The sequence below is a fragment of the Sturnira hondurensis genome, unplaced genomic scaffold (assembly GCF_014824575.4).
Source record: "Sturnira hondurensis isolate 20B ecotype Veracruz unplaced genomic scaffold, ASM1482457v3 Scaffold0008916, whole genome shotgun sequence".
In the NCBI taxonomy this organism is placed as follows: Eukaryota; Metazoa; Chordata; class Mammalia; order Chiroptera; family Phyllostomidae; genus Sturnira; species Sturnira hondurensis.
The window spans coordinates 1,188,149-1,215,062 of record NW_028081547.1 but is presented as its reverse complement, the minus strand read 5'-3'; the positions used below and the strand labels follow the sequence as shown (position 1 = coordinate 1,215,062).

Here is a 26,914-nt window from a genome sequence, read left to right as displayed (position 1 = left end):
AAAACTACCAAGTTACCGAAGAGTTTTAAGTACAGTGCAGAGAATTTTCCTCCCTTGATTCAGCAGTGAGTTTTCAACCAAATGCCCTGTCACCCCTGCATGTGCTAATATGTACTTCTTACAAACAAGGGCATCCTGTATGATAGCAACGTGAACATTGTCAGGGAGTTAACCTGCAGACTGCCCACTAACTGGTCAGTCATCAGACCCGTTCATGTTTTGCTGATTGTTTCCATAGTGTCTTTAGTAGGAAAAGAATCCTATCTGAAATAAAGTGTTGCATTCAGTTGTCGCATGTCCATGGTCTTTTAAAATCTGGAGCAGTTCCTCTGGCGTTGACCTGCATGACCTTGATGCCTTGGAAGATTTCAGGCCAGGCCAGTTATTTTGTAGACTGTCCCTCCTCCTGGATTTGGGTGAGTCTCACGGTGTGATACCCATTCCGCATCTTAGGCAGGCCTGTCATGGAAGTGATGCCATCTTCTCTTTGCATCCTTTTGGCTGGGACATGGCTTGGTATCACCTGTTACTGATAATGTTCACCTTGATCACTTGACTGAGGTGGTGTCCCCAGGCATCTCTCCTGTAAAGTTACTTGTTTTCCTTTTGTGTTATCTACCTACCTGTTTACTCATGGTTTCCTGTTTTTATCCAATGGGTTATGATCCACTGTGGCCAGTAGGAGCCCTTTGAAGCTTGCTTCTCCATCTTTTTGTCATGTCCTTTTTAATCTTTGAGTGCTTCCTTGCTCTCTGGCAAAAGATAGTCCAGGCTTATTTTATAATGTGGACAGAGTAGGGAATGTCTGAGTGCACCTCTACACTCCACACTTACACCTCAGTATTCCTCTCTCTCCCTCCCCCTTGTGTGTCTGTGTTTGTATTATCAGTATGTAATATGTATCAAAAATTGTGAGTTCACTCACACTAACACTTTCAGTTTCTTTCTTTTTTTTAATATTTTATTTATTTATCTTTAGAGGGGAAGGGAAGGAGAGAGGGAGAGAAATATCAATGTATGGTTGCCTCTGCCGAGGACACACAATATATCGTGTGTCCCCTGCCAGGAACTGGCCTGCAACCCAGCCATGTGCCCTGACTGGGAATCGAACCGCGATCCTCTGGTTCGCAGGCCCGTGCTCAATCCACTGAGCTACACCAGCCAGGGCACACATTCTGTTTCAAGCCAGTGCTGCAACACCACAGTGTTCATTCTAGTTTTCTCTTCCCATTTTTGTAATTTCCATTTATAGCAGTATGAAAACTGGTTCCTATTACTCTTATTTTTTTTATTGATTGATTTTAGAGAGAGAGAGGAAAGGGGAAGAAAGAGACATCAATTACTTGTTCCACTTACTTATGTATTCACAGGTGGATTCTTGTATGTGTCCTGATTGGGAGTCCAACTCACAACCTTGGCGCATCAGGATGATGCTCTAACCCAGTGGTCTCCAACCTTTTTGGCACCACAGACCAGTTTTGTGGAAGACAGTTTTCCGTGGACCTGGGTGGTGGGGATGTATTCAGGATGGTTCAAGTGCATTGCGTGCAAGGTCACCTCCTGCTGCTTGGTCCGGTTCCTAACAGATCTGGACTGATACTGGTCTTTGGCCCAGAGGTTGGGGACCCACGCTCTTACCCCCTGAGCAATCCCACCAGGGCCTGGTCCCTATTATTGCGAACCTGTTTACTTACTTGGTCAGCCCCACTGTGTGCTCTCCTCCCATCCCCGCTGTAGCTCCTCCCCGCATCACTCCTTTCTCATCCCCTCAGCCCTCGGGCTTCACACCTTCCCTTCCCTAGGCCTTCCCTCCTCGTGGCCCCCCATCCTGTTTGGGCCCCGAGGCCCACGCTGGGCACCATGAGGACCACGCACCAGCAGCAGGCCTGTCCTGCTCTGCCTCACTCATGGTTGGCAGGTCAAATTGTTCAGAAAGGGGAGGGGCAGGACTTTTCATTTTTTGTAACATAATAAAAGGATCTAACAATACAGATATTTAAAAAATAAAAAGTAGAATTCTTTCAGTTGTCTCCCTCCCAAGAAATGACCACCACGAGTACACTACCAGTGAAAAGTTTGAGATATTTTATATGTGCACATAGAACCCTTGTATCTTGTTAATTTATTTCACAAGATGGAATCATACATGCGATCTGTGCTAACACTTTTTTTGCTGAATATATATCGGTGCATCTTTCTGTTTTAGTACAAATTCTGCTTCTGTGTTACTTTGTTGTTGTTGTTCTTTTAAAATATATTTTATTGATTATGCTATTACAGTTGTCAATTTCCTCCTTCATTCCCCTCCACCATGCACACCCTCTCCCTCCCACATTCCCCCACTTTAGCTCACGTCCATGTGTCTTAAGTTCCTTAGCTTTTACATTTCCCACAGTATTCTTGCCCTCCCCCTGTCTGTTTTCTGCCTGCCATCTATGCTACTTATTCTCTGTGCCTTCTCCCCCTCTCTCCTCCTCCCACTTCCCTGTTGCTAACCCCCCATGTGATCTCCATTTCTGTTCCTGTTCTAGTTGTTTCCTTAGTTTGTTTTTATTTAAGGTGTGGTTATTAGTAATTGTGAGTTTGCTATCATTTTAGTATAGATGTTTTTTACCTTATTTTTCTTAGATAAGTCCCTTTAACATTTCATAAAATAAGGGCTTGGTGATGATAAACTCCTTCAACTTGACCTTATCTGAGAAGCACTTTTTATCTGCCCTTCATTCTAAATGAAAACTTTGCTGGATAGAGCAGTCTTGGATGTAGGTCCTTGTCTTTCATGACTTGGAATACTTTCCAGCCCCTTCTTGCCTGTAAGGTCTCTTTTGAGAAATCAGCTGACAGTCTGATGGGAAGTCCTTTGTAGGTGACTGTCCTCTCATCTCTTGCTGCTTCGAGGATTCTCTCCTTCATTTTCATCTTGGCTAAAGTAATTATGATGTGCCTTGTGTATTCCTCTGTGGGTCCAACTTCTTTGGGACTCTCTGAGTTTCCTGGACTTCCTGGAAGTCTACTTCCTTTGCCAGATTGGGGAAGTTCTCCGTTATTATTTGTTCAAATAAGATTGCTGTTCCTCTCCCTCTTCTGGTACCCCTGTAATTTGGATGTTGGAACATTTAAAGGTGTCCTGGAGTTTAAAGATGTTCTAAGCCTCTCCTCATTTTTTTGAATTCTTGTTTCTGCATTCTTTTCTGGTTGAATGTTTCATTCTTCCTTCTGGTCCACTCCATTGGTTTGAGTCCCAGTTTCCTTTCCGTCACTATTGGTTTCCTGTGCATTTCCCTTCATTTCAATCAGTTTAACCTTCATTTGTTCCTCTAATTTGTGACTAAAATCAACCAGTTCTGTGAGCATCCTGATCACCAGTGTTTTGAACTGTGCATCTGATAGGTTGGCTATTTCTTGGTTGCTTAGAAGTATTGGCTCTGGGGCTTTGAGCTTTTTTTCTGCTTGAGCTGTAATGTTTTTGTTTTGTTGTGCCTGTTACATATGAGGGGCAAAAGCTTAGGTCTTCACAAGGGCGGGTCAACCCAGTCATTGGGTTGTGATGCTGTATATGGGGGCGTGGTCAGAGGGGGAAAATGGTGCTTTGCTCTGCTCTCTGTTGTACCTCAGTCCCTTCCGCTGCTTCACCCAAGCAAATTGGGCCTTTCTGGTGCTGATTCCTATGTGGGTGGGCTTGTGTGTGTTCTAGGACCCTGTGAATTTCTCCAACGAACTTTCCTGTAAGGGTAGGACCTCTCCCTGTGCCTCAACCCCCATGAGTGTTTTTAATCGGTGTTTTGAGTCTATATTTCCCGGCGCTAGGACCCTGGGTTGTGCGATCTGTCTTGCTCCCCAGTTATCTGCGCACAAATGTGGGACCTCTGCCCAGTCAGCCAGCCACCTTGCACATGGTGCCCCGCTCCTCAATCGCCACCTTGCTGGGTCTGCTCTTGTTACCCCATGCCCGGGGTCTGCCAGCTGCTGTGTGGGTGCCCAGGGTCTGCCCAGTGCCGCCTTGTGCACCTGGGGTGCCTTATGTGCTCAGTGTCACAACTTCCTGTGCCATGACCCCTCTCCATGTGGCCACCTGACTCCACCCTGCCTACTGGTCTGGATGAATGTGTCTGTTTTAATTCCTTGGTTGTTGGACTTCCATACAGTTCAGTTTTCTTTCAGTTTTGGTTGTTACTTTGTTTCTGAATTGTTGTTGTCCTTATTTTGGTTGTGCAAGGAGGCATGGTGTGTCTACTTATGCCCCCATCTTGGACGGAAGTCAAACTTCTGCTTCTGTGTTTCTAACTGCTGCAGAGTATTGAGTGTCGGAGAAGCACCGTGACTTAACCCGTCTCCCGTTGACTGACTCCTGTGCCCTTTTCAGCACCTTCCCAGCTTAAACTGCATTCTGTTGGAAAAATTGGCCTCTATTGTTGGTTTTCTTTCTCTTATCTTTGTTACGTGGAGTCGTACCTGGAATACTCAGTGCAGTCTCAATGAGGTTCCCTTAGGCGATGCACTTGGACTTAACTGACATCTTCTTCCTGAGCATTCTGACTAGGTAACTTGATTGTGTGTGGTCAGGTCTGGGGGTGGGACTCGGTAGGCCCTGATGGCGGCTTGGTAGTGAGGAGGTCTCTGGGAGGGGAGGTAGGTACTGGGCCAGGGCTCAGCTACAGTTTCCCTCCTGTACCTGGGAGACGCCACTGCCCACCTGCTCTCTGATCCCACGGACGCTGCTTCAACATGCTCCACTTTCCTTTCTGTCCCCTTACCAGTCCCAGCCTGGGGCTGGGTGGTGCTGGGGAGCGCTGCTGTCAGCATGGAATGAGGTATCGAGGAGGAAGTGCTGTACCAGCCTGTGGTTGCTACCATGTTGAGTTCACTGAATTTCTCCACAGAGAAACAGTGCCTCCTCCTGCATGTCCACGGAGCTTCCTAAAGCAAAGGGTTGAAACTGGGGTTTTGATTGTTCAGAGGCAAACCATGTTCACCCCCAAAGAACAGCTCTGCCCGACTCACAGCAAAGGCTGCCCACCTGAAGGCAGGCCACCCCGTGTCATCTTCACTCCACTTTCTTTTCTTACTCACTTGTTTGCTGACATTTCTCACCCTGTTCTAAACTTGACTCAACCTTTTGCCTTTGAGTTTACTTTGGATTTTATTTTTCTTGGAGCGATTCATACTTTCAAATGATTTTGTTGTTCTATCTTCGACTGAAGGCAGTCCCACAGCCTTGCTACAAAGTGGCAGAGCAGGGCTTTGTCAGTTTAGCTGGGTCGGTCTCACATGGTAAAAGATAGCGCAGACAGTAGCAGTGGTACTGTGCCTGTGTGTGTGAAGCACACAGTAAATATCTGCTGGCATTGCTTTTGTTCTAATGTTATCAAGCTGGATTAAAGTCTGCTCCCATTGAGGGCGGGGGTGGCTGTCTCCCTTACTCTTGGGAACACTCTTGGGAACGTAAGGTGACGCAGTCACTTCAGAAACCAGTGGCAGTTCCTCAGATCATTACGCAGAGTTCCAGGTGGCCCAGCAATTCCACTTCAGTGCATGTATATTCGAGAGAATCAGAACATATGTCCACACAAAAACTTGTCCGTGTTTGTAGCAGTGTTATTCCTAACAGCCAAAGGGGGGTGGGAACCCGAATGGCCACTGGTTGATGAGGGGATCAGTAAAAGGTGGCGTTTTCCATGCAGTGGACTATTGCTCAGCACAAAAAGGGGGGACGTGCTGATAGCCACTACAGTGTGGATGAACCTGGAAACCATTATGTTAAATGATGGAAGCCAGGCACAAAAGTCCATACATTATGTGGTCCACTCATGTGAGATGTTCAGAGCAGGGCAATCTATAGAGGCGGAAAGTGAAGGAGCGGGTGCCTGGGGCTGTTGGGATGGGGGGTGCGGAGTGACTGCTAATGGGGACTGTTTCGTTCTGGGGTGATGAAAATGCTCTGGAACAAGTAGTAGTAGCTGCAGACCCTCGTGACTACACCAAAAACCACCGAGTCATGCACTGGAAAGGGCGAGTTGTTTGTTACGTGAATTATACCTCAAAATACAAAATGACTCTAGTAAGTACTTTGTCATAAAAAATATCTGCCCTCGTGAGGCATACAATTTTATCTCCTCCCATTCTCTGTCTCCTCTTAGGCCTGTTACAGCTTGTACACACAGACTGGGATTACCCTGCCACCCCCACTTTCCCGTTAGTCCCCCAAATGACAGGGACAGGTTTTCTGCCTCACCCTCCCTCCCGTTCTTTGTTCTCCTCTTTCCCTACAGCTGTGACCCTTGGAGTGAGGTAGTGTATTATAGTAGTCAGTGAATTTCCCAATTCTGGGTGGCTGTACCGGTGCCCTTTACCATGCACCTGCCACCTTGGGTTGCCCCCCACCCCCACCCCAGGACAGGAGGCAGGGCTGCTGGTGGGGTGGGCTGGGCTGGGCTGGGGTGAGGGCAGGTATCTGAGTAGCCAGGGCCCGGTGCTGTCCCTGGCCTGGGCTGTCTCTCCTTAACAAGGTCAGGGGTAGGCTCCTGGGCTGAGCAAAGCCCAGGCCTTGAGTAGGTCAGCAGCAGAGGAAGCAGGGAGCATGGGGGTGGCCACAGGTTTCCTCCCAACAGGCCCGAGGGCAAAGGTTGACCTTGCTGGACAAGGCCGGTTTTGTTGCCTGGTTCCTCCCACGCCTTGTTAACTTGAAGAGGCCCTTGCGGGGTAAACGGTGCTGTTTGACTTGCATGTTTGCTTGAGGGATTTGTGGGGCTCCCCAGCTCTGCTGTGATCTATCTCTGAGGAAATGAAGCAGCCCTGGGTGGGGATGGGAGGGTGCAGCACTGTAGGCCAGGGGCCTGGGGCCTCCCCCACTGGAGAGCAGCAGACAGGTGGTCCTCCTTGTGTGTGTGTGTGTGTGTGGAGGGGGTGGAGGGGGGAGACGGCCGCAGCAGGGCAACTCCATCTCCAGGGCACCTCAGTGGGGGGTGTGTGTGTGTGTGTGTGTGTGTGTGTGTAGGGGGCAGATAGCCACAGCATGGCAACTCCATCTCCAGGGCACCTCAGTGGCGTGTGTGTGTGTGTGTGTGTGTGTGTGTGTGTGTGTGTAGGGGGTGGAGGTGGAGATGGCCACAGCATGGCAACTCCATCTCCAGGGCACCTCAGTGGTGTGTGTGTGTGTGTGTGAGTGTGTGTGTGTGTGTGTGTGTGTGTAGGGGGTGGAGGGGGGAGACGGCCGCAGCATGGCAACTCCATCTCCAGGGCACCTCGGTGTGTGTGTGTGTGTGTGTGTGTGTGTGTAGGGGGTGGAGGGGGGAGGTGGCCACAGCAGGGCAACTCCATCTCCAGGGCACCTCAGTCTGAACGTGCCGTGAGAATTCTGGTTTGTGACAGAAATGTCTAAGGAGACCCTGGGCACAGATTTCCAAACTTGGTTTGGGGTGCAATGTAGAGGATAGTTTTGTATTGTCTTTCTTTACTACAATGATTAGTGTTCTTTGGTAAAAAAAAAAAAAAAAAGAAGAAGAAGAAGAAGAAAACTTCAAATAGCAGTGAAGTCTCCAGCCCCCTGCCCCCGCTCAGTGTCACCACTTAGAGAAAACTGACCTCTCTGAGCCACTTGGGATGTGTCCTTGTAGATATTTTCTGTGTCATACTTAACACACAAAATTTTGTTTTTATTTTGTTCCACCTGCCTCCCCCGCTCATAAATAGATCATGGGTCTCCTTATATTTTCTGTAAATTTGCAATATCCAACAGCATATTTCATCATTTAATTGTCAATCATTTATTAGCCCCTTCTGTGTGTGCTGACTCTTGGTTGTCCACGCTATTTCCTATTACAAGTGGTGTTTTGATGGCCACACTCACCTGTCCTTATGTTCCTTTGTACATGTTTTGTGAAGTTACATTCCTAGAGGTAAAATTGCAGGGTCCAGAGCATGGCTTTTCTTTTTCAATCGGTTCTCCCAGTTTATCTGGGAAACTTGTAAGGCCCCAAAGTCTTCTCTCTCCTCCTCCTGACCCCGGCCCCTGCTTCAAATAGACTGGTGGTTCATGAAAGTTAACTTCTTTTCCAGATAGTCCTCTGAAAGGCGCGCCTCAGAGAGAGGCCCAGAGAGAACGAGGGTTTCTGACCAGGGCAGGGACGAGGTGGGAGGGGACAGCCCAGGCTGTGGGTGGAACCAAACGCTGGCTCTGTGCTTTCCTTGTGCCACTTCTGTCTCTAGCTCACAGGCCCCTTCCTCAGGGTTTGGGGAGGGGTCGTCCCTAAAACTGCTGTCTGCCTGAGACGAGAGCCTTTGAAAGTTCCGGGCCAAATGGGAATATTCTCTCTCACTTGGACTTCCCTTACAACCTTAGCTGGGAAGCTAAGCAGTTGGTCCTTGTGTGCGCATGTGTATGTGTGCCCGTGCATGTGTGGGACTCCCTACCCAGAACATAATCTAATGATGCAAAGGGGAAAAATTCTAATAGAATGGTTTTTCACATTTGGCTGTGATTTCCCCAAATTTCTTCAGATGCTTTTGATTATGTTAGCACAGGTATGATTCTGAGTTTTCTTGTAGAGAAGAGCTGAGAAGCGTTTGGAGCCCCGTGAGCCTCTTTGAATATGTGGATGCTGTTCTGTGGGAAAAAGGTTATTCTGCGTGACTCCGCGTGACTCCGGGGCTCACTGAGAACAAGGGGTTAGAAGCTGGGGAAGGTTGTTGATTTCAGCTCACAGCAAGTAAGGCCTCCTGCAGTTTCTACCTGCAGGGCTGGTGGAGCCATGGCCCTGTCCGCCTGATCTCCTCTGGGCCCCTTCTGTTCCGGATTCCACTGTGTTCGCACAGGTGGGTTGTGCATCAGGAAGGATCCCTGGGCTGCTCTGGGACTTTCCCTGGCCAACCCCATCTCACTGGGAACTTGTGACCCATCTGCCCTGGATTGACATGCAGGCGCCGATCTAGGCTCCTGGTGGTTAGGGCATTTGGGGAACTATTTCCTCACGAAGGAAGGGCAAGCCATGGTGTAGAATCCAGATTCTGTCATGGGGGTGGGGGTAGGCTCTGCTGGGCCAACGCCCCGAACAAGGTCTCTGTGTCATTTCAAGGCCGCCCTTAAAATTTGTTTTTTAAAGAAGCTTGGACTGCAAAACTTTTGACTAGTCCCACGGCTGCCACCTTGTGGGGAACTCCAGGAATGGAGGTAGTGCCTTTGCTCTTCAGCAAACCACCGAACTCCTTTGGAGACACTGGGCTTCTCACCTGGCTTACAGGATGTTTAGAAAGTGAAAAATTTGAAGTGATTTTTATCAAAATGTTGGAGGCACTGCCCACAAGTCAGGGCAGTCCTTTCAGGACCTTTTCCAGATGTGAGTAGAAGGTACTGATTGACCTGGAAGTCAGAGCTCTCCGTTGTCTCTGTGTGTCCCGGGCATGCATGGGCACGTCCTTGTGGGACGCCCTTCCCATCTCGCAGTGGTGGACACTGTGTCAGGTATGTCCTAGTGTCCTCCAGCCATCACTGCCTGCACTTAGACGAATTCAGGTGTTCTTACTTTGTCCTGCACTCAGGGTCCCAGTTCTCATTTGTCAGGTGATTTATTAAAAAGAATAATGTATTATTTCCATCTCATACCATACTCAAAAATATATTCCAAGTTGTTGAAAGATTTAAATGTATAAAGTAAACTGATACTTTTTAGAAAAATATAACAGAATATTTTCATAATCTCAAAGTAGGAAGGAAGGAACTTTCAAAATAAAACTACCAAAGCACAAAACACTAAGGGAATATTGATAGGTTTTACAGTATTAAAATGTGAAAGCTTAGTGTAACAAAGACACTGCAAGTAAATTGAAAAGCCACATATTGGGAAAAGATATTGTAATACAACTAGGAAAGGATGAGTACCTGGAATTTAAAAATAAACTCTAAATAAAGAAAGGAAGAGAGAAGTAGAGAAAGTGTGTATAGTCAATAAACATAAGGAGAATTGCTCTTTTTAGTAATCAGAAAGCAAGTTAAAAAAAGACTTACGTTTTTGTCCATGAGATTGGCAATACTTTAAAATATATGACTCTTTCACACTAACCAAGAAGTGGAAAAAACCCAAGATCCTTCATTGAATGAATGATAAACAAAATGCAGTACATACATGAAATGGAATATGATTTATCCTTAAAAAGGAAAGAAATTGTCACATACTTCAACATGGATGAACCTTGAAGACATTATGCTAAATGAATAAGTCAGTCACAAAAAGATTAATTAGTATAGGATTTAATCCCTGTGTGGTACCTAGAGTCGCCAGACCCATGGAAACAAAGTAGAATAAGGTTTGCAGGGACCGAGGGGAGGTTGGGAGGGTAGTTGTTTTTCAGTGGAGACAGAGGTCCAGTTTTGCAAGAGGAAAAAAGTTCTGGAGACTGTTTGCACCATGATGTGAATATATATAACACTACTGAAATGTACACTTAAAAATGTTAGGCTCTGGTCGGGTAGCTCAGTTGGCTAGAATGTTGTCTCCATAGTCAGAGTTGTAGGGTTTTTTTGTTTGTTTGTTTGTTTTTTACTGTATGAGTTCACTTTTTGTTTTTCATTTTTTTAAATATATTTTATTGATTATACCATTACAGTTGTTCTATTCCCCCCTTCATTCCCCTCCACCCACACACTCACTCCCCCACCATTCTCCCTCCTTAGTTTATAACCACGTGTCTCAGTACTTGAGATTCTATATTCCCCCCACTATTCTCACCCTCCACCCTATCTATTTTCTACCTACCATCTATGCTATTTTCTGTGCCTTCTCCCCCATTCTCCTCCTCCCACCCCCCTGTTTCTAACCCTCCATGTGTTTTTCATTTCTATGGTCCACTCCTGATCTAGCTGTCCTCTTGGTTTGCTTTTGTTTTGTTTTAGGTGTGGTTGTTGATAACTGTGTGTTTGCTGTCCTTTCGCTGTTCATATTTTTCATCTTCTTTTTCTTATATAAATCCCTTTAGCATTTCATATAATAAGGGCTTGGTGATGATGAACTCTTTGAACTTGACCTTATCTGAGAAGCACTTTATCTGTCCTTCCATTCTAAATGAAAGTTTTGCTGGATAAAGCAATCTTGGCTGTAGGTCTTTGGATTTCATGACTTGGAATACTTCTTTCCAGCCCCTTCTTGCCTGTAAGGTCTCTTTTGAGAAATCCGCTGACAGTCTGATGGGAACTCCTTTGTAGGTGACTGTGCCCTTATCTCTTGCTGCTTCTAGGATTCTCTCCTTCATTTTAATCTTGGCTAATGTGATTATGATGTGCCTTGGTGTGTTCCTTCTTGGGTCCAACTTCTTTGGGACTCTCTGAGCTTCCTGGATTTCCTGGAAGTCTATTTCCTTTGCCAGACTGGGGAAGTTCTCCTTTATTATTGGTTCAAATAAGTTTTCCATTGGTGGCTGTTTCTTTCCCCCTTCTGGTACCCCTATAATTTGGATGTAGGAACGTTTAAAGATGTCCTGGAGGTTCCTAAGCCTCTCCTCATGTTTTTGAATTCACATTTCTTCATTCCTTTCTGGTTGGATGTTTTGTTCTTCCTTCTGGTCCATTCCATTGATTTGAGTCCCAGTTTCCTTTCCATCACTATTGGTTTCCTGGACATCTCCCTTCATTTCAATTAGTTTAGCCTTCATATGTTCCTCTAATTTGTGACTATAATCTATCAGTTCTGTGAGCATCCTGATAAATAGTGTCTTGAATTGTGCTTCTGAGAGGCTGGCAATTTCTCAGTCGCTTAGAGTTATTGGTTCTGGGACTTTGAGTTCTTCTTGCGCCATCTTTTGGACTGTTCATGCCTGTTCCGTAGCAGGATTGGAGCCCTTAGGTGTTCACTAGAGCAGGGCAACTAAGTCGCTGGGTTGTGACGTTGTATGTGGGTGCGGGGTCAAAGAGGGACAATGGCTCTCACTGGTATTGCAGGGCAACTAAGTCGCTGGGTTGTGACGCTGTATGTGGGGGCGGGGTCAAAGAGGGACTATGGTGTCCTGTCCGCCACCTGCCGCCACGGCCCTTACCGGTGCCGCAGTTGCTGCCGTCACCGGGCCCGAGCGTTTCGTCCCACTGTACGCGAGTGTGCCACCGCCGTCAGCCCTCGCCCCCTGGGGCCTGTGTGGTCTGTCTCACTGTGCGCGAATATGCGCCCGAGGTCTGCCCCGCACCCCAACTGGTTCCCGTCTGCCTGCGCGCCTGGGTCGGGGGCCCTGTCCTGCCCGACCCTGCTCGCTGCTGGCTCCGCCCCTCTTATCATCCCGGTTGAACGGTTAGATGTAGTCGGACTTCCGTATAATTCAATTTTCTGTCCTTTGGTTGTGTCTTTGTTTCTCCAAACCTTTGTTGTATTCAAACTTGGTTGTGGGAGAAGGCACAGTGTTTCCACCTATGCCTCCATCTTGGCGGAAGTCAACCATTTTTTTGAATTCTTGTTTCCTCATTCTTTTCTGTTTGGTTGTTTTTTTCTTCCTTCTGGTCTACTCGATAGATTTGAGTCCCAGTTTCCTTTCCATCACTATTGATTTCCTGTGCATTTCCCTACATTTCAATTAGTTTAGCCTTCATTTGTTCCTCTAATTTGTGACTAAAATCAACCAATTCTGTGAGCATCCTAATCACCAGCGTTTTGAACTGTGTATCTGAAAGGTTGGCTATTTCTTGGTTGCTTAGAATTATCAACTCTGGGGCTTTGAGTTCTTCTTGAGCCATATGTTTTGGTCTGTTTGCACTTGTTATGTTTGAGAGTTGGAGCCTTAGGTGTTCACCAGGGCAAGGCGACCCAGTCGCTGAGTTGTGACGCTGTATGTGGGGGCGGGGTCAGAGAGGGAAAAAAGATGGCACTTTGCTCCGCTCTCTCACAGATTTCGGTCCCCTCTGCCGCTTCCCACAAGCAAATTGGGCCCTTCTGGTGCTGATTCCTGGGTATGTGGGCTTGTGCACCCTCCAGGACTTTGTGGGTCTCTCCAACAAACTCCCTGTGTGCCTGGGAGCCTGGGACTCTCTTCCGGCACCTCGACCCCAAAAGTCTTTCCTATTAGTGCTTTCCGGGTCTAATTTCCGTCACTGGGGCCCTGGCCTGACTGGTCTGTCTCACTGTTCCCTCCTTCACTTGGTTTATTTGTGTGCGAACATGTGACCGCAGTCAGCCAGTCGCCCTGCGCCCTCAGGGTCCGCCTGTTGCCACCCTGTGTTTGGGATTTGCCAGCTGCCGCCACCTATACTCCTGGGTTGGTTCCGAACGATCTTTCCAGCCCGACCCCACTCTGCCGCTGATTCCACCCCTCTCACTGGTCTGGCTGAATGGTTCGTTGTTCTTGGACTCCCGTACAGTTCAATTTTCTGTGTTTGGCTGTGTTTTTGTTACTAAAACTTTGTTGTCTTTCAACTTACTTGTGGGAGGAGGCACAGTGTGTCCACCTACGCCTCCATCTTGGCCGGAAGTCAAATTTGTAGGTTTGATCTCCAGTCGGGGCACATACAAAATCAATCAGTGAATGCGTAAATACGTGGAAAAACAACTCAGTCAATCTCTCTCCTTCTCTCTCTCTCTCATTCCCTCTCTCTGTCTCTGCCTTCCTCTTTCTTCCTCTCTCTTCCTCTCTATCTCTAAAATCAATAAATAGAAAAAATGTTAAAAATGTTAAAAATGGTTAAGGCAGTTTGTTGTTTGTATTTTGTCACAACTAAAAGTTAAAGAAAAATTGGCCCTATGAAATTTGGGTGAGAATGTGTCGAGGATAGTCACTCCGAGAGGTTGCCCACAGCTGGCAGATCGTGCATTGGTAGAGCAATTGATATTGTCCAGAAAGTATGAACAAGTCCATATCCTGACACTTGGCCACTCTGCTTCTAGAGTGAAGTCTCACAGGTCGGGAGAGGAGACATGCACACCAGTGTTCACGGCAGTATCATTTATAACAGCCAAAACAAGAGGGGGAACAATGTAAATGTTCATCAGTCAGAAAAAGGAGGATGTGTGATGTATTATACAGTGAATTACTGCCCGCACCACTTGACCAAACCTCAAAAGCATCACTAAGTAAGAAGAAGCACATGTCATATGGCACCACTAGAAACGGATGAATACATAAGTAGTGTAAAGAGACTACTGAGCATGGAGATGGTTGACAGCAAATTCTGGGGAGTGGTTAATTCTGGAGGGGAAGAGGGGGGTTTGGGATGAGAAGGGTGCACTGGGGGCTCTGGCAACATCGGTAATACTGTATTTCTTTGAAAAGCAATTTGACACATGTGACAAGATATTAAGAGTAGAGGTAAGTGGTGAGTACTTAAAATTTTGTTACTTTTTTGCTATGCTTTTTTGTATGTTTGGAAGATACTCGGTTTGTTATTTTGTTTTTTAATTTTTAAAAAATACTTATTTTTTTTAGAGAGAGGGGAAGGAAGGGAGAAAGAGGGAGAGAAACATCGTTGTGAGAGAGAAGCATCTATAGGTTGCCTCTCATAGGCACGCTGACCAGGGACCAAGCCCTGACCTGGAATAGAACTGGAGACCTTTCACTTTGCAGGAAGATGGCTGACCAGCTGAGCCACACTGGTCAGGAGTATCCTTGTTGTTGCTTTTAAAGACTTTAAATGATAGAGTGGGGCACAGGTTTTTTTTGTTTTTTTTTTTTTCAGTTTCTCAGTGTACAGTCTGTAGCGTGAAGCATTTTTACAAAACAATGAAGATTTTAACTGCCTAAGAAACAGATGTACTGTAGGAGTTTTGTATTTTGGTGTCTCTGTAAGAGTTCCTTTAAAGGAAAGAGTTTTGCTTTAAAAAAAAAAGGCAAAAAACAGAGCCCTGAGTGAGCTGTTTTCTGAGATTCCCTTCTTCTTCATTAGTCTGCAGTTCTAGGAGCTAATGCTTATGTCTTAGAAGAAAAAACTCTTTTTCTTTGTCTCTGATTTGATTGCTAAATTACCTGTCCCAGGGCATTTCATGCTCATTGTAGTTGTAACAGCACAGGCAGACCTCAGAGATTTTGCGGGGTCTGTTCCAAGCCATTCCAGTACAATGAGCCATAATCCCTTCACTGGTTGAGAGTCTCGCCTTCAGTTTGTAGGAAAACATAACACCTGTGAAGCACAGTGAAGTGAGGTGCAGTAAAACAAGGCATGCCTGTGTTTAGTACCTCCAGGTTCTGGTTCTCTGCGATACAGAGATCTGATAACTCAGGGTCCATGCTGAATAAGCCAGGCAATTTCTGGACTGTTGGAGCTTGCACCAGTAAGCAAGCTTTTCTGGTTCAGTCCTATCACCTGAGGAATAAGGAAACTGAAAGCCAAAGAAGTGGAGTGTGACCTGCCAAGGGCACAGATCCCCCGAGGTGCTTAGCAGAAGTCAACAGTCCCCTGACAACCTCTTGAGTCATCTTCTTGTTTTTTATTCTCTGGAACAATGCCCCGAGTGAACCTGTAATTTGCTCTCTTGCTTAAAAACCTCCCAGGGTTCCCATCTCCCTTAGGACACAGTTTTGGCTTTGGCTGTGAGCCTTGAAATGGAGCCCACTACTCCAGCCTCCTCTCGAACCCACTGTTCCTTGTTTGCAGGGCTCCAGTCACTCTGTCCTCCCCTTCTCCTTGTGCCCAGAACACTGGTCATTCCTGCCTCAGGGCCTTTGTACTTGCTTACCCCTCTGCCACCTGTGCTCTTGCTGCTGCTCCTCATTTGCATTCAAGCTTAGAAGTCCCCTTCTTAGAGAGAACTCCTCAGGCCTTCTCACACCTTTTGCTCTGTACCTCAGAAGTCTCTCCAGCTTATTATCCTACTTTATTTTTTATTTTCTTAAGGGCTCTTATTCTGCCCAGAAGTTATTTATTTGGTCTTTCTTCCTTTCTCTCTACCTGCCTGTCTCTGTCTGCCTGTCCATCTGGGCATTTATATCCTCCTGCAAGCCGCGGCCTGTATGTGTTCTGTCTGGCGGCACCACCAGCGTCTAGAACATCACTAGAACAGGTCAGGCACTTGTGTTGGGGGTCCTCAACACCACCCCAGGTTTGGTGATTGTTGGGGAGACTCACAAGATTCAGTGTATAATAATTACACTTATGGCTAAATTTTATTTCAGCGAAAGGACACAAAGCAAAATCAGCAACGGGAAGAGGTGTGTGGGGCAAAGTCCAAAGGAAACCAGGTGCAGGTTCCAACTGGCCTCCCTGTGGAGTGACACAGGGCATGCTCAGTTCCCCCAGTACTGAAGCATGACAGCACATGTGAGGAGGTGTTGTCAGGGAAGCCCAGGGATTTTCCTGGGGGCTGGCCCCACAGGCACTGCTGCCCAGCATGTGCTGAGATTTCAGACTTCCAGGAGAAAGCTGTACTCAGCCTAACCCACACTGTTTGTCTGATCCAGGCATTGGGAACCCCTCTTATTACTTGGGGCAAGTTTTATATCCGTGTCGGGAACTATTTGCCCCTCAAGTTCCCAGGCACCGGCCAAGAGTGAACTTATAAGCAGGGCTTTCGAAGAATAGAAGTCTTGGGCCTGCTAGGGTAACACCCTTTGCACACTACTTAAGAAATGTTTATGAACAAATGAGTCACCCACTGTGACTGCAGGGCCAGTGGAATCAGAGCTTGGCCTCCAAAGGCCAGAGGCCGTGACCTCTTCCCCCTGGTCAGCAGTTCTAACCTTAGACACAGAGAGGTAGGAGTGGTCAGTCTGTCCTTCCTTCTGCTGCCAGGCTCTTGGTAAGTGTGGCTCTCTGGTCCCCAGGTGTTGAAGCACAACGGGTCTTCAGAAATTCTCAACAAGCTGTATGACACAGCCATGGACAAGCTGGAGGTGGTTAAGAAGGACTATGATGCCCTTCGGAAGAGGTACAGTGAGAAAGTTGCCATCCACAACTCGGACCTGAGCCGGCTGGAGCAGCTGGAGGAGGAGAACCAGCGCCTGCTGAAGCAGACGGAAACGCTCACCCAGCAGAGGGACACAGCCATCCAGCTGCAGCACCAGTGCGCCCTCTCCCTGAGGAGGTGGGGATGGGGCCACTGCGGGCCAGAGGGACCTCCTTTGCTTGGGGCCACTCTCCTCTGTGGGCTTGAGGTTATCCACAAGGCTCCCAGACACTACCAGAGAGTAAAGCAGCTCGGCAGTTGTGCTTTTTTGAAAAATGCTTATTTCCAGGAAACTTTTTTTTTTTTTTGACACTCACTGTGTCGTGGGAGTTGTCATTCTCATCTGAACAGCTTTGGCATGTTCTGACCATCTCAGTGCCCAGGGCTCCCACAGGCCTCTGTTCTCTGTCAGTTACCTACCTAGGAAATAGCAAAGTTAATCATCTTAGATCTTGTTTTTTCCAAACTGATTCTTTGTTAAGGTATATGATCTGTAGGGATATGAGCCCTGGCCTTAAACAATGTTTTGTAAAGTACACTCCTGCAGAATACTAGTTCCTGGGAGCGTTCATTGGTTTCATGTGAGAAGCGGTCTCTGGCTGTGAAAAGGTTTGGGAATTGCCAGGTTGCACAAGGACGGGTATCTGCAGCGTGGGACCCCTTGGAACATTCAGTCTGGTGCTGAGCCCTAGACTGTCTAAGACAGGGATGCAGGATGCAGTGTTTCCCAAACATAAGTCATCAAAGGACATACTTTTTTTCTTTTAAATGGAGAGCCATGCAGGAGATTGGCGTCTACAGAACACACTTTCTCAAGTGTTACTCTGGACGCTAGAGCCTTAGGCTCTTAATCTGCAGGGCTACCTGTGTGGAAGGTACTTCCTGGCCTGGAAGGACCAGCTGTGCTCTGACACCAACCTGGTGACTCTGGGCCAGCCGACTGCATCTCCTTCTTTTCTGTATTTGAGAAATGAGGTGGGTGGATTAAATGACCATTAAGTTCCCTTTTATCTCTCATATACTGTGATTTTAGCATTAAAAAATGTAGCTTGACTGTGGGAGAAATTTGCTGTTGTTTCTAGTAGAGCAGAGGGCATGAAGTCCTCAGTTCAGCTTTTTGGTTTTGCAAATGCTGAGGAAAATTCCAGGTCCGGGGCACTGGCACTCCGTGACTTTTCTCTCAGGGGTGTAGAGAATGAGCTCCCTTGAAACTTCATGCTTGACTGTCCAGCACAACAGAGCTGACTTGGCCGGTCCCCGCCACCCCCCACGTCTGGCTGCCTTTCTCCCCCAGGTTCGAGGCGATCCACCACGAGCTAAACAAGGCCACGGCCCAAAACAAGGACCTGCAGTGGGAGATGGAGCTGCTGCAGTCGGAGCTGACAGAGCTGAGGACCACACAGGCGAAAACCGCCAAGGAGTCGGAGAAGTATAAGGAGGAGCGGGATGCAGTGTACAGCGAGTACAAGCTCATCATGAGCGAGCGTGACCAGGTCATCTCTGAGCTAGACAAGCTGCAGACTGAGGTGGAGCTGGCCGAGTCCAAGCTCAAAAGTAGCACTTCGGAGAAGAAGGCGGCCAGCGAGGAGATGGAGGCACTGCGACAGGTAGGTAGCTGGGCAGCTGGCCTCCCACACTCTGGGAAAGCAGCGAGGAAGGAAGGGCTGTGGTGCTCACGATGTCTGATCAGCAGCGTGCTCCTGAGTCAGAGTGCAGGGCTGGGTTATTGGACACTGCCCAGGATATTGCTGCGTTCACTATGCTCAGTGCCCAGCTCTGATCTGGGCTACAGGGACATAAGGGGAGCTCTGGCTGTGGTCTCAGGCCTCCACATCTTACAATGTAGGAAGACAGTCAGGTGACACGCCCAGATACTCATGTGCTCCAGGTACAGACACACTCAAACCCATTGTGGAGTAAGTATTGATCAGTCTGGTGCTGAAGGGCAGTGGTATCTCAGGGACTTGCTGGTTAACAAGCTTGATCCCAAGGCCAGCTTCACAAAGCCATAGATACCTTTGGCTTTGTGAATCAGGAGAACACCCTTAGGGCTCTTTTCCTAGCATCTGATGGGTCTGCTTTTTAAAGGACAGCCTGGCTCCTACTGGGAAGATAGTATAGTAGGCTGTGCCAGAGACACACCTCCAGGGCCAGGGGCCTGGGGTTCACTAGCATTAGAGTTAGCTTCCCCCTGAGGGCTCAGTGTGGCTTCTTTGAATCCTTCCTCCTGGTCCCTGGGCTTCATCACGGACAGCCCTCACCCCCAAGTACAGATGAATCCTACTAGTTCCCTGATTTGAGGTTCCCTCCCCATCCTGTTGGTCAGTGCTGTGGCTCTGTTTGGAACTGCTGGACTTGATCAGAGCAGACGTTTTTCCCATTGAAATGCTGTTTTTCTATGCAGGTCACTTGGCATGCAGCTTTTAAAAATGATCTGTGACAACTAAAAACTAAGGTGTTAGAGGTTGGGCAAATTGGCAGGGGATGGCAGGCATTGGATTGTTGGAGCTGGAGCCTCCTGGACCCAACACAAAGCAGGGCCGATGCCCCAGGGGTGGCCGGCTCTGGGAGGCTTTCTTGGACAGTGACATCACCTCATGCCCAGGTAGTGCTAGAGGCCGTGGATGCAAGGGAAACAAGCCCTGTGCTGGGAGAGCAGCCCTTCTCAGTCATGTGATCTCTTATCTTTCTGGATCTCAGTCTCCTCATCTACAAAATGGAAATGATAATAGATAGCATCTGCCTCATGGGTGGTTATGTCAGTCACATGATTTAGTATTGAAAACACATTTAGAACTGTGCCCACTCAAAGTAGGCATAACTTGAGTCTTTATTAAGATGACTATTAGCTACTTTGTCAGGAACCTTATGAAATTGTTTTTGTAGGCAAAAATGGACCAACTAGTGGCAATTTCATATCAAGGGAGAGAGACTTCCAGACCATCAAGGTGAAAGCTGTTGTGAAAAGGACAATTTACTTTGATGAAATTTGTAAAAGATCATGAGAAGCAGTTTTTAATAAGCAAATACAATGTATTAGGACTTCATAATTGTCCTAGAAAAACTATCAACTAATTTTCACACACTGACATCTGAGAGCTTTTAATGGTTGAGAGAATGTTATCCAACAAGGAAAACAAAACAATAGAGTAAAACTTTGAAAATGATTGAGTCAGTCTCTAAACCAAAAAGTCAAGGACGATGTGTCAGGCACGTAAGAGGTGAGCTTGGAATAGGACAACAGCCCATGTGGAGGGGTTTTGGGGATTATGAGGTTAACTGTGCCTTCTGTAGGATGGTGAAAAGCACCAAGAAAGATGCAGAACCACTGATTCCCTGAGGTGCTAGCATCTGGTGGCAGCCTGTCACCCCACTCCCAGCATTCACGTGTGCCCTTCAGCCTGGAGCTTGGTTCCCGGCCTTCGCAGGGGGGCACTAGCTCGGTGCCAGGAACTGCCTGTCAGCTAAGGCAGGAATCTTTTCCAGGCACTGGTCTGAGTCAGCAGGCAGGAGAGGAGAGCATCGTCGTCCCCCCACCCCCACAATAGCTTCCAGAACTGAAACCCTCTGCTTCTTCTCTACTTTGTCTGGCTTCTCCCATAAGACCATTCCCCTATTCACCCAGAGTAGGCCAGGTTTGTGGCCTGGCCCATTTTGGCTCTGACGGTGGGAGGGCTTTAATCTCCTCATGGCCTGACAGACCCCCTGGTGTGGGCTCTTCCCCTGCTGGGGGCTGAGGTGCCCTCCCCAGGCCTTTCCTCTGGCCTCATGCCCATGCAGGGTGAGTGTCTTGTGAAAACCAGCCCATCTCTTCCTTAGCCTGTGGCCCAGAGGTCACCCAGGGTGGCAGAAGGAGATCATGGGTGGTGCTTTTGCAGACTGAGATCTGCATGGTGTGGAAGAAGCAGCACAGGAGCAAGAGTCCTGGAGACCCGGGTTCTGGGCTCAGCTCCCTGAGGTGGGACCTCAGGGGCAGTCACTTCTGGGCCCCGAGGTTCCTCATCAGTATAATCAGGGGCCTGGACAAAGGGACCTTAGCTCCCCAGTTCTCCTGCCCTTTTTAATTAGGATGCTGTATTCCTCTGCCCTCTCGATGAAGCTAAGTATTATATACTTCCAGGGTTTCTCAGATGGAAGCAGTGTTTTGGGGGTGTTCTCATTTTGGAGACTAACAGTGATGGGAGCCCAATGGAAAGAAGGGGAGGCGGGGAGAAGGGAGGCTCTGCCTGGTTCCCTGGCATTGGTCCCTCTTTGTCTCCACCTCTGGCCTTCAGCTTGAGATGATTACCCAGGGCCAGAAGGCCCTTTCATCGAAACCACACGTAACATAGTTCAAGTAGAAAACTATATTACTGTAAAACACTGAGTGAAATATAAACTTAAGAAAATATTATTGTTAAACCTATTAGCACTCTTAAGTTCTTGGTAGAATTAGTGAAAATAATCGTTTCTAAAAAATATCAAAACACCCATCATTGCATAAAAATGGGAAAAAATTTGACTTGCTCTTGGGAACTGAGTTCTCAGCAGAGCATGTCACTCTCCCTCTCTCAAGGTTAGGTGTTATTTTTGTGCACATTTTTCCCCAGTTCTTTCTGATTCTGTACGTGAGAGACAAGGGGGGAGTGATAAGCTGACTGCATACATTTTCCTGTCTCTCTCATACTTGTCTCTTGGCTGAACTTCTGAGATCTTTTTGAACGTGTTTTAGCGGAGGCTGCATTGCTGTGGAGTCAGTGGAAGCATTCTCGGTGTGTTTGTCTTCCTTATTTTTATTGCTCAGAGGTGGAGATTCCCAACGCAGAGACAGTTGTATCTATTCCTCTCCTGTCTTGTCTGTTTTGCTTCTTCAGAAAGCCTTTGAGCTAGCCTAGGAGTTACTTTTGCAAGACACTTGCTTGTCATTTCCCCCGTGTTTTCTAAAGGTACAGTGACGCAGAGGGAGCTTTCTCTATAAGCACTTCTAAGAGTTTGATTTGAAATTTTAATGGAGCATGCAATGCTTTGAGGAAGTGTCAAGAAGCAAATGCTTCAGATTTCAGCTTTGAAAATGAGCTGAAATACATGGGATTTCACCAGCAAAAAATGCTGCTGTTTTTTTCAGATACGGAGTTATTTAAAAATAACTCTGTATGCTAGAGTATGAAAACCAGAATATGGAAACCGGTATTGCAGAAACAGAGAGTTGTGACTTACCATGACCAGTGTCTGTACCCTTCACTGCACTCAAGCCTTGTGTCATTATGTTGTGTTATGGGTGCACTTTAGAGAGATGTGGTAGCTCTTTGTAGGTACAAACCATACAAGTGGCAGCCTGGAACAAGCCCTCCAGGGGAGGCATTCCACCTGGGCCAGTGAGACCTTGGCCGAGGAGGGACAAGGGTTCTAGTCCAGGCTCTGTGTGCTGTTGTGAGAATTTGGACTGGACCTTAACATCACTGGGGGTCTGAGTGTGGCTGTGGGGCTTGTGGTCACTGGTGTGTGTGTGTGGGGGGGGGGGTGGGTACAGGCATAGTAGGGTGGTGTTGGGATGGCTGTGGCTGGGATCCTGCTGTTTCCCTCCGTGTAGCTCCCAAGAGTTCAGCCCCGGCCCCTGCACCCGTCAGATGGTACTTCTGAGCCAGAAGGCCCAGTGACCTCCTCCTCTGGTTGCCCCTCATTCCTACCAGATCAAAGACACGGTAACTATGGATGCCGGGAGAGCTAACAAGGAGGCTGAAATTCTTCGAAAGCAGTGCAAGGCTCTGTGCCAGGAGCTGAAGGAGGCCCTCCAGGAGGCAGATGTGGCCAAGTGCCGACGGGACTGGGCCTTCCAGGAGCGTGACAAGATTGTGGCGGAACGGGATAGCATCCGGTATGGCACCTCTGGGCTGGCCTGGCCTCAGGTCTCCCCAGGACACATGGGTTCTGTGGGGAGGGCCACAGTCATTTGCCACATGTCCAGGCAAGGTGAGAGTAACTAGGGTCTTCCCTTCTCACCCTAGGTGGTGTCCCCACCTTGCCTCAGAGCACTAGTATTTTCCATTATGTCTTTCCATCCTATTCCACTGCACCCTGGGCGTCCGAGCATGCACTGTGAAGTGGTGCAAGACCAGGTTTTATTTTTATTCTAAGTTCTGACAATCAGAACTGAATTCTCTGTTAGTATTCATTGTGTACCTACTACGTGCCAGGATCTCAGGTCATTTGAGCGAGGAGACCCTGGGAGACAGCCTCCAAGGCTCCTAGGTGGTGAGGGGCTGGCACTGTGGGGCTGCGGGCCACTTTGTCAGACAGGGCAGTGGGGAAGGAAGATGCGTGGACAGGGAATTCTAGGGCCACAGGCAGAGCTGTGATCAGGGCATGGAAGGCACTGGGCAGAGGGGAATGGGGTCTCCCCAGAAAGCATGGTATTTGAGCCAGAACTTAAGCATGAGTGGGATTTTTCCAGATGCAGCAGGGGAAGGGCATTGTAACCTGAGCAAACCTCGTGAGCAAAGGTGTGGTGTGATCAGGGCAGGTCAGGGACATGGGTGTGAAGTCGCAGAACAGGCAGCTGACAGTGCTCCTGAGCGCAGGTTGTTAGGGCCTTAAAAGGGAAGCCTGGGAATATAGACTGGATCCTTGGTTGAGGCAGAGCCAGAACAGGCTGGAGGTAGGGTGGGGTGTTGGCAGTGAGCAAGGACTTGGTAATGAGAGATTCTGAAAGATCCCTTGTGGCCTTTTTAAGGAGAGACCGATGTCCACCCAGGTGGGCCACGAGATGAGGGTTCAGGGTTGGGAGGATATGGGGCCATGGAGAAGCAGGGACAGTTCTCAGGGTCCATCCAGTAGCAGGATGCAGTTGTGGGGGTGGCACAGGGCACAAATTCTCTTGCTGCCAGGTCCTCTGTCTCCACCTCCTCTGTGAATGGCTGAGGTGGTCCTGAGGTCCTAGAAGCCATATGTCCTTTAGCAGAGGGTTGTCAAGCCTGCCCTTTATACCTGCATAGAGCGCAGAGCTGCAGAGATGCATGAGGCATGATTCCTGTCTGAGGCAGGGGGGATCTCAGTCTGATTGTGGGCTGGGAGGCGGCTCTGGAAAGGCCTGTGGGTGGGTGGTTATGAGGCATTTGGCCAGTGCTGGAGCACAGGGCTGCCAGGTGGGCTGGGGCGAGAGGCGGTCTTTGACCCCAGGCGCATTGACAGTGAAGCAGTGGGGTGAGCACCGGATGTGTGGAACCCAGTGCTTGTTGCCTGGTAACTGGGGGGTGTCTCTTCTCCTGGGTCCTCAGAGTTACCTTTGCCCCTCAGTGGGGTTAGCCTTGATGGCCTTACTTCTAAACCTGCAAACATTCCTGTGCATCTGGGGCAAGGCGGGAGCTCGGGGTATTCATCGCAGGCTGTGAGTCCTCCATCCCTTACCTCTCTTGGTGACCTTGCCCTTTGCCTCTTCTGCCAGGACGCTCTGCGACAATTTGAGGCGGGAGCGGGACAGGGCAGTGACAGAGCTGGCCGAGGCCCTGCGCAGCCTGGATGACACTCGCAAACAGAAGAATGACGTCAGCCGGGAGCTTAAGGAGCTCAAGTATGTTGGGGTGGGCGCTTTCGTGGGCTGCACTTGTACCTGGGAATGGAGTGCCTGCCTCCCCTCTCAGGGCAGGGCCTGGCCTGGCCATCTGTCTCTTCTCTCCCCCCGAACTCTGTCAATCTGTAGAAAGGGTTCAGATGCTGCCTCCACGTGGAGAGTTAATTAGAAACTCTTAGAGGAGCAGAGAAAATGATAGTAGTCCTTTGAGCGCATGGAGGTGTGCACCGTGCACAAAGACATAGGAAGAAAGGGCCCTGCTCACAGGCAGGCCATTTGGGGATGGACGGGCATGCATTGTCCGCTCATTCATTCCCTCCCTTCCTCACTCATTCAACTCAACAAGGATTAACTGTGTGCCCGGTCTGTTTGCGTCAGGCTTGAGGGAGACCCAGGGGAAACAGCTGAGCAGGCCAACAAGGTCCTTGCCTTGTGGGGCTCACAGCACACAGAAGATAGACACAAGCAGCCATCAGAGAGGTGAGGGCATAAAAGAACAAAGCAACAACAGATTGTGGTGCAGTTTTGCAGGTGATTGTGATCACCACTCAGCAGTCTGTCCTGCTGTGTTATGGATGCCTTTCTGGAAGAGACTGTTTGGGATGTCAGACAACTCAGCTCAGCAACAGCCCTGCCCCCAGGGGTCACCCTTAAGACATGGTGACTCTGAGTAGTGGATTGAAACCACAAAGATCAAAGTTTAAGAGAGAAATTGGCAGAGGCCAGTAGTCATTACTAGAGCCAGATTCTAGTTGAGAAGCAGTGGTTCTCTGTCCATTCCAGGGACTTCCCACACTGGTAGGGTGGGGAAGGAAGGTGAGAAGCCTGTGAGTGTGAGTGTGCAAACCTTGCTTACTCAGGGTATGCCTTTCAGAAGGGAGTACAGCTTCTCTCCCCTTCCCATTCAGTAACATCTAACATAAGATAAGCTGCTTCGTTTCTTAAATAAAAACCTAGAACCTCTGGGGCCTGAGTGTTCTAAAGAAAACTTCAGGGGTTCAGGCAAAGACACAGTCTCTCCAGGGACCCACCTTGGGTCTAGCAAGTAATGGAATCAAACTAAGTTCGGCCTAGACCCTCTGGGGCTTCAACATGGGAGGAGATTTCCATTTTAATTGTGCTGGAGTTGCCAAGGCTGTCTAAGAAAGTCAGCTTCCTCGGTTCATTCAGCACATCTGTGTTTGCATCTTCTTCCTGCTGAGTTATCTGACCTGTGGGTGCTGTGATGCGGTCTGTGCTGCTACACCAGAAGCAACAGTGGGAAAGAGATGAGATGGGTGCAGTCAGCTTTAAATGAAGAGCTCCAGGCTGCACAGAGGGTATTAGGGCCCAGGAGGAGGCTTTGGAGCTTTGCCCAGGAGGCTGGGTAGCATTCTAGAGCTGGCCAGTGAGAGCACAGCCCATCCAGAGGTGTGGAACCTGGGAGCATGTTTTGTTGCGAAGGAAACAAAAGTAGGTCACAAGTGTGCCAGGAGCCTAATAGGCAGGGCTGATGAATTGAGAAGGTGGTCTGGGCCCAGGTTTTAGGAAGAAGGGCATTATATGCAAGTGGCTGCAGGATAGGACAAAGTTACATGTCTTTTTGCATCTTCTTAACTGGGTCTTTCAAAGAGCTTAACTTTTATTTTGATCAAGTCTAACATTCATATTTTTTAAATCAATTTTAATTTTTATTATTTAATATATTTTATTGATTATGCTATTACAGTTGTCCCATTTCCCCCCCTTCAATCCCCTCCACCCTGCATACCCCCTCCCACCCACATCCCCCTCTTTTAGTTCATGTCCATGGGTCATACATACAAGTTCTTTGGTTTCTACATTTCCCATAACCTCCCCCTGTCTAGTTTGCACCTACCATCTATGCTACTTATTCTCTGTACCTTTTCCCCCCTCTCCCCCTCCCCGATTGCTAACCCTCCATGTGATCTCCATTTCTGTGTTTCTGTTCCTGTTCTAGTTGTTCGCTTAGTTTGATTTTGTTTTTGTTTTAGGTGTAGTTGTTAATGACTGTGAGTTTGCTGTCCTTTCACTGTTCATATTTTTTTAAAAGATTTTATTTATTTATCTTGAGAGAGGGAGAGAAATATCAATGTATGGTTGCCTCTCTTGCATCCCCTGCTGGGAACTGGCCTGCAACCCAGGCACGTGCCCTACCTGGGAATCGAACCTCGATACTTTGGTTGGTTCACAGGCCTGCGCTCAATCCACTGAGCTATACCAGCCAGGGCTAAATTTTTTTTTTATAAATGTATTTTTAAAAGATTTTATTTATTTTTATTTTTTAAAAAGATTTTATTTGTTTATCTTTAGAGGGGAAGGGAAGGAGAGAAGGAAAGAAATATCAATGTATGGTTGCCTCTTGTGTGTCCCCTGCTAGGAACTGGCCTGCAACCCAGGCATGTGCCCTGACTGGCAATCAAACCTCAATCCTTTGATTCACAGGCCCACACTCAAGCCACTGAGCTACACCAGCCAGGGTTCCACTTAATTCTTCATTTTCACAATTGATGTAGCTGTTCTACCT

The 26,914-nt window shown here is 48.1% G+C and overlaps 1 protein-coding gene across 3 annotated transcripts in view; it reads left to right on the top strand.

Annotated features, from left to right (window-relative positions):
• Nucleotides 1-26,914, top strand: part of DLG5 (discs large MAGUK scaffold protein 5) — a 127,243-nt gene that overhangs the window by 65,986 nt on the left and 34,343 nt on the right. For all 3 annotated transcript variants that reach the window (XM_037056371.1, XM_037056372.1, XM_037056370.1), the window contains 4 exons: nt 16,720-16,979; nt 18,136-18,448; nt 22,511-22,695; nt 24,262-24,387. In XM_037056371.1, coding sequence (XP_036912266.1) covers nt 16,720-16,979; nt 18,136-18,448; nt 22,511-22,695; nt 24,262-24,387 — 884 coding nt within the window. The remainder of the gene's footprint in view (nt 1-16,719; nt 16,980-18,135; nt 18,449-22,510; nt 22,696-24,261; nt 24,388-26,914) is intronic.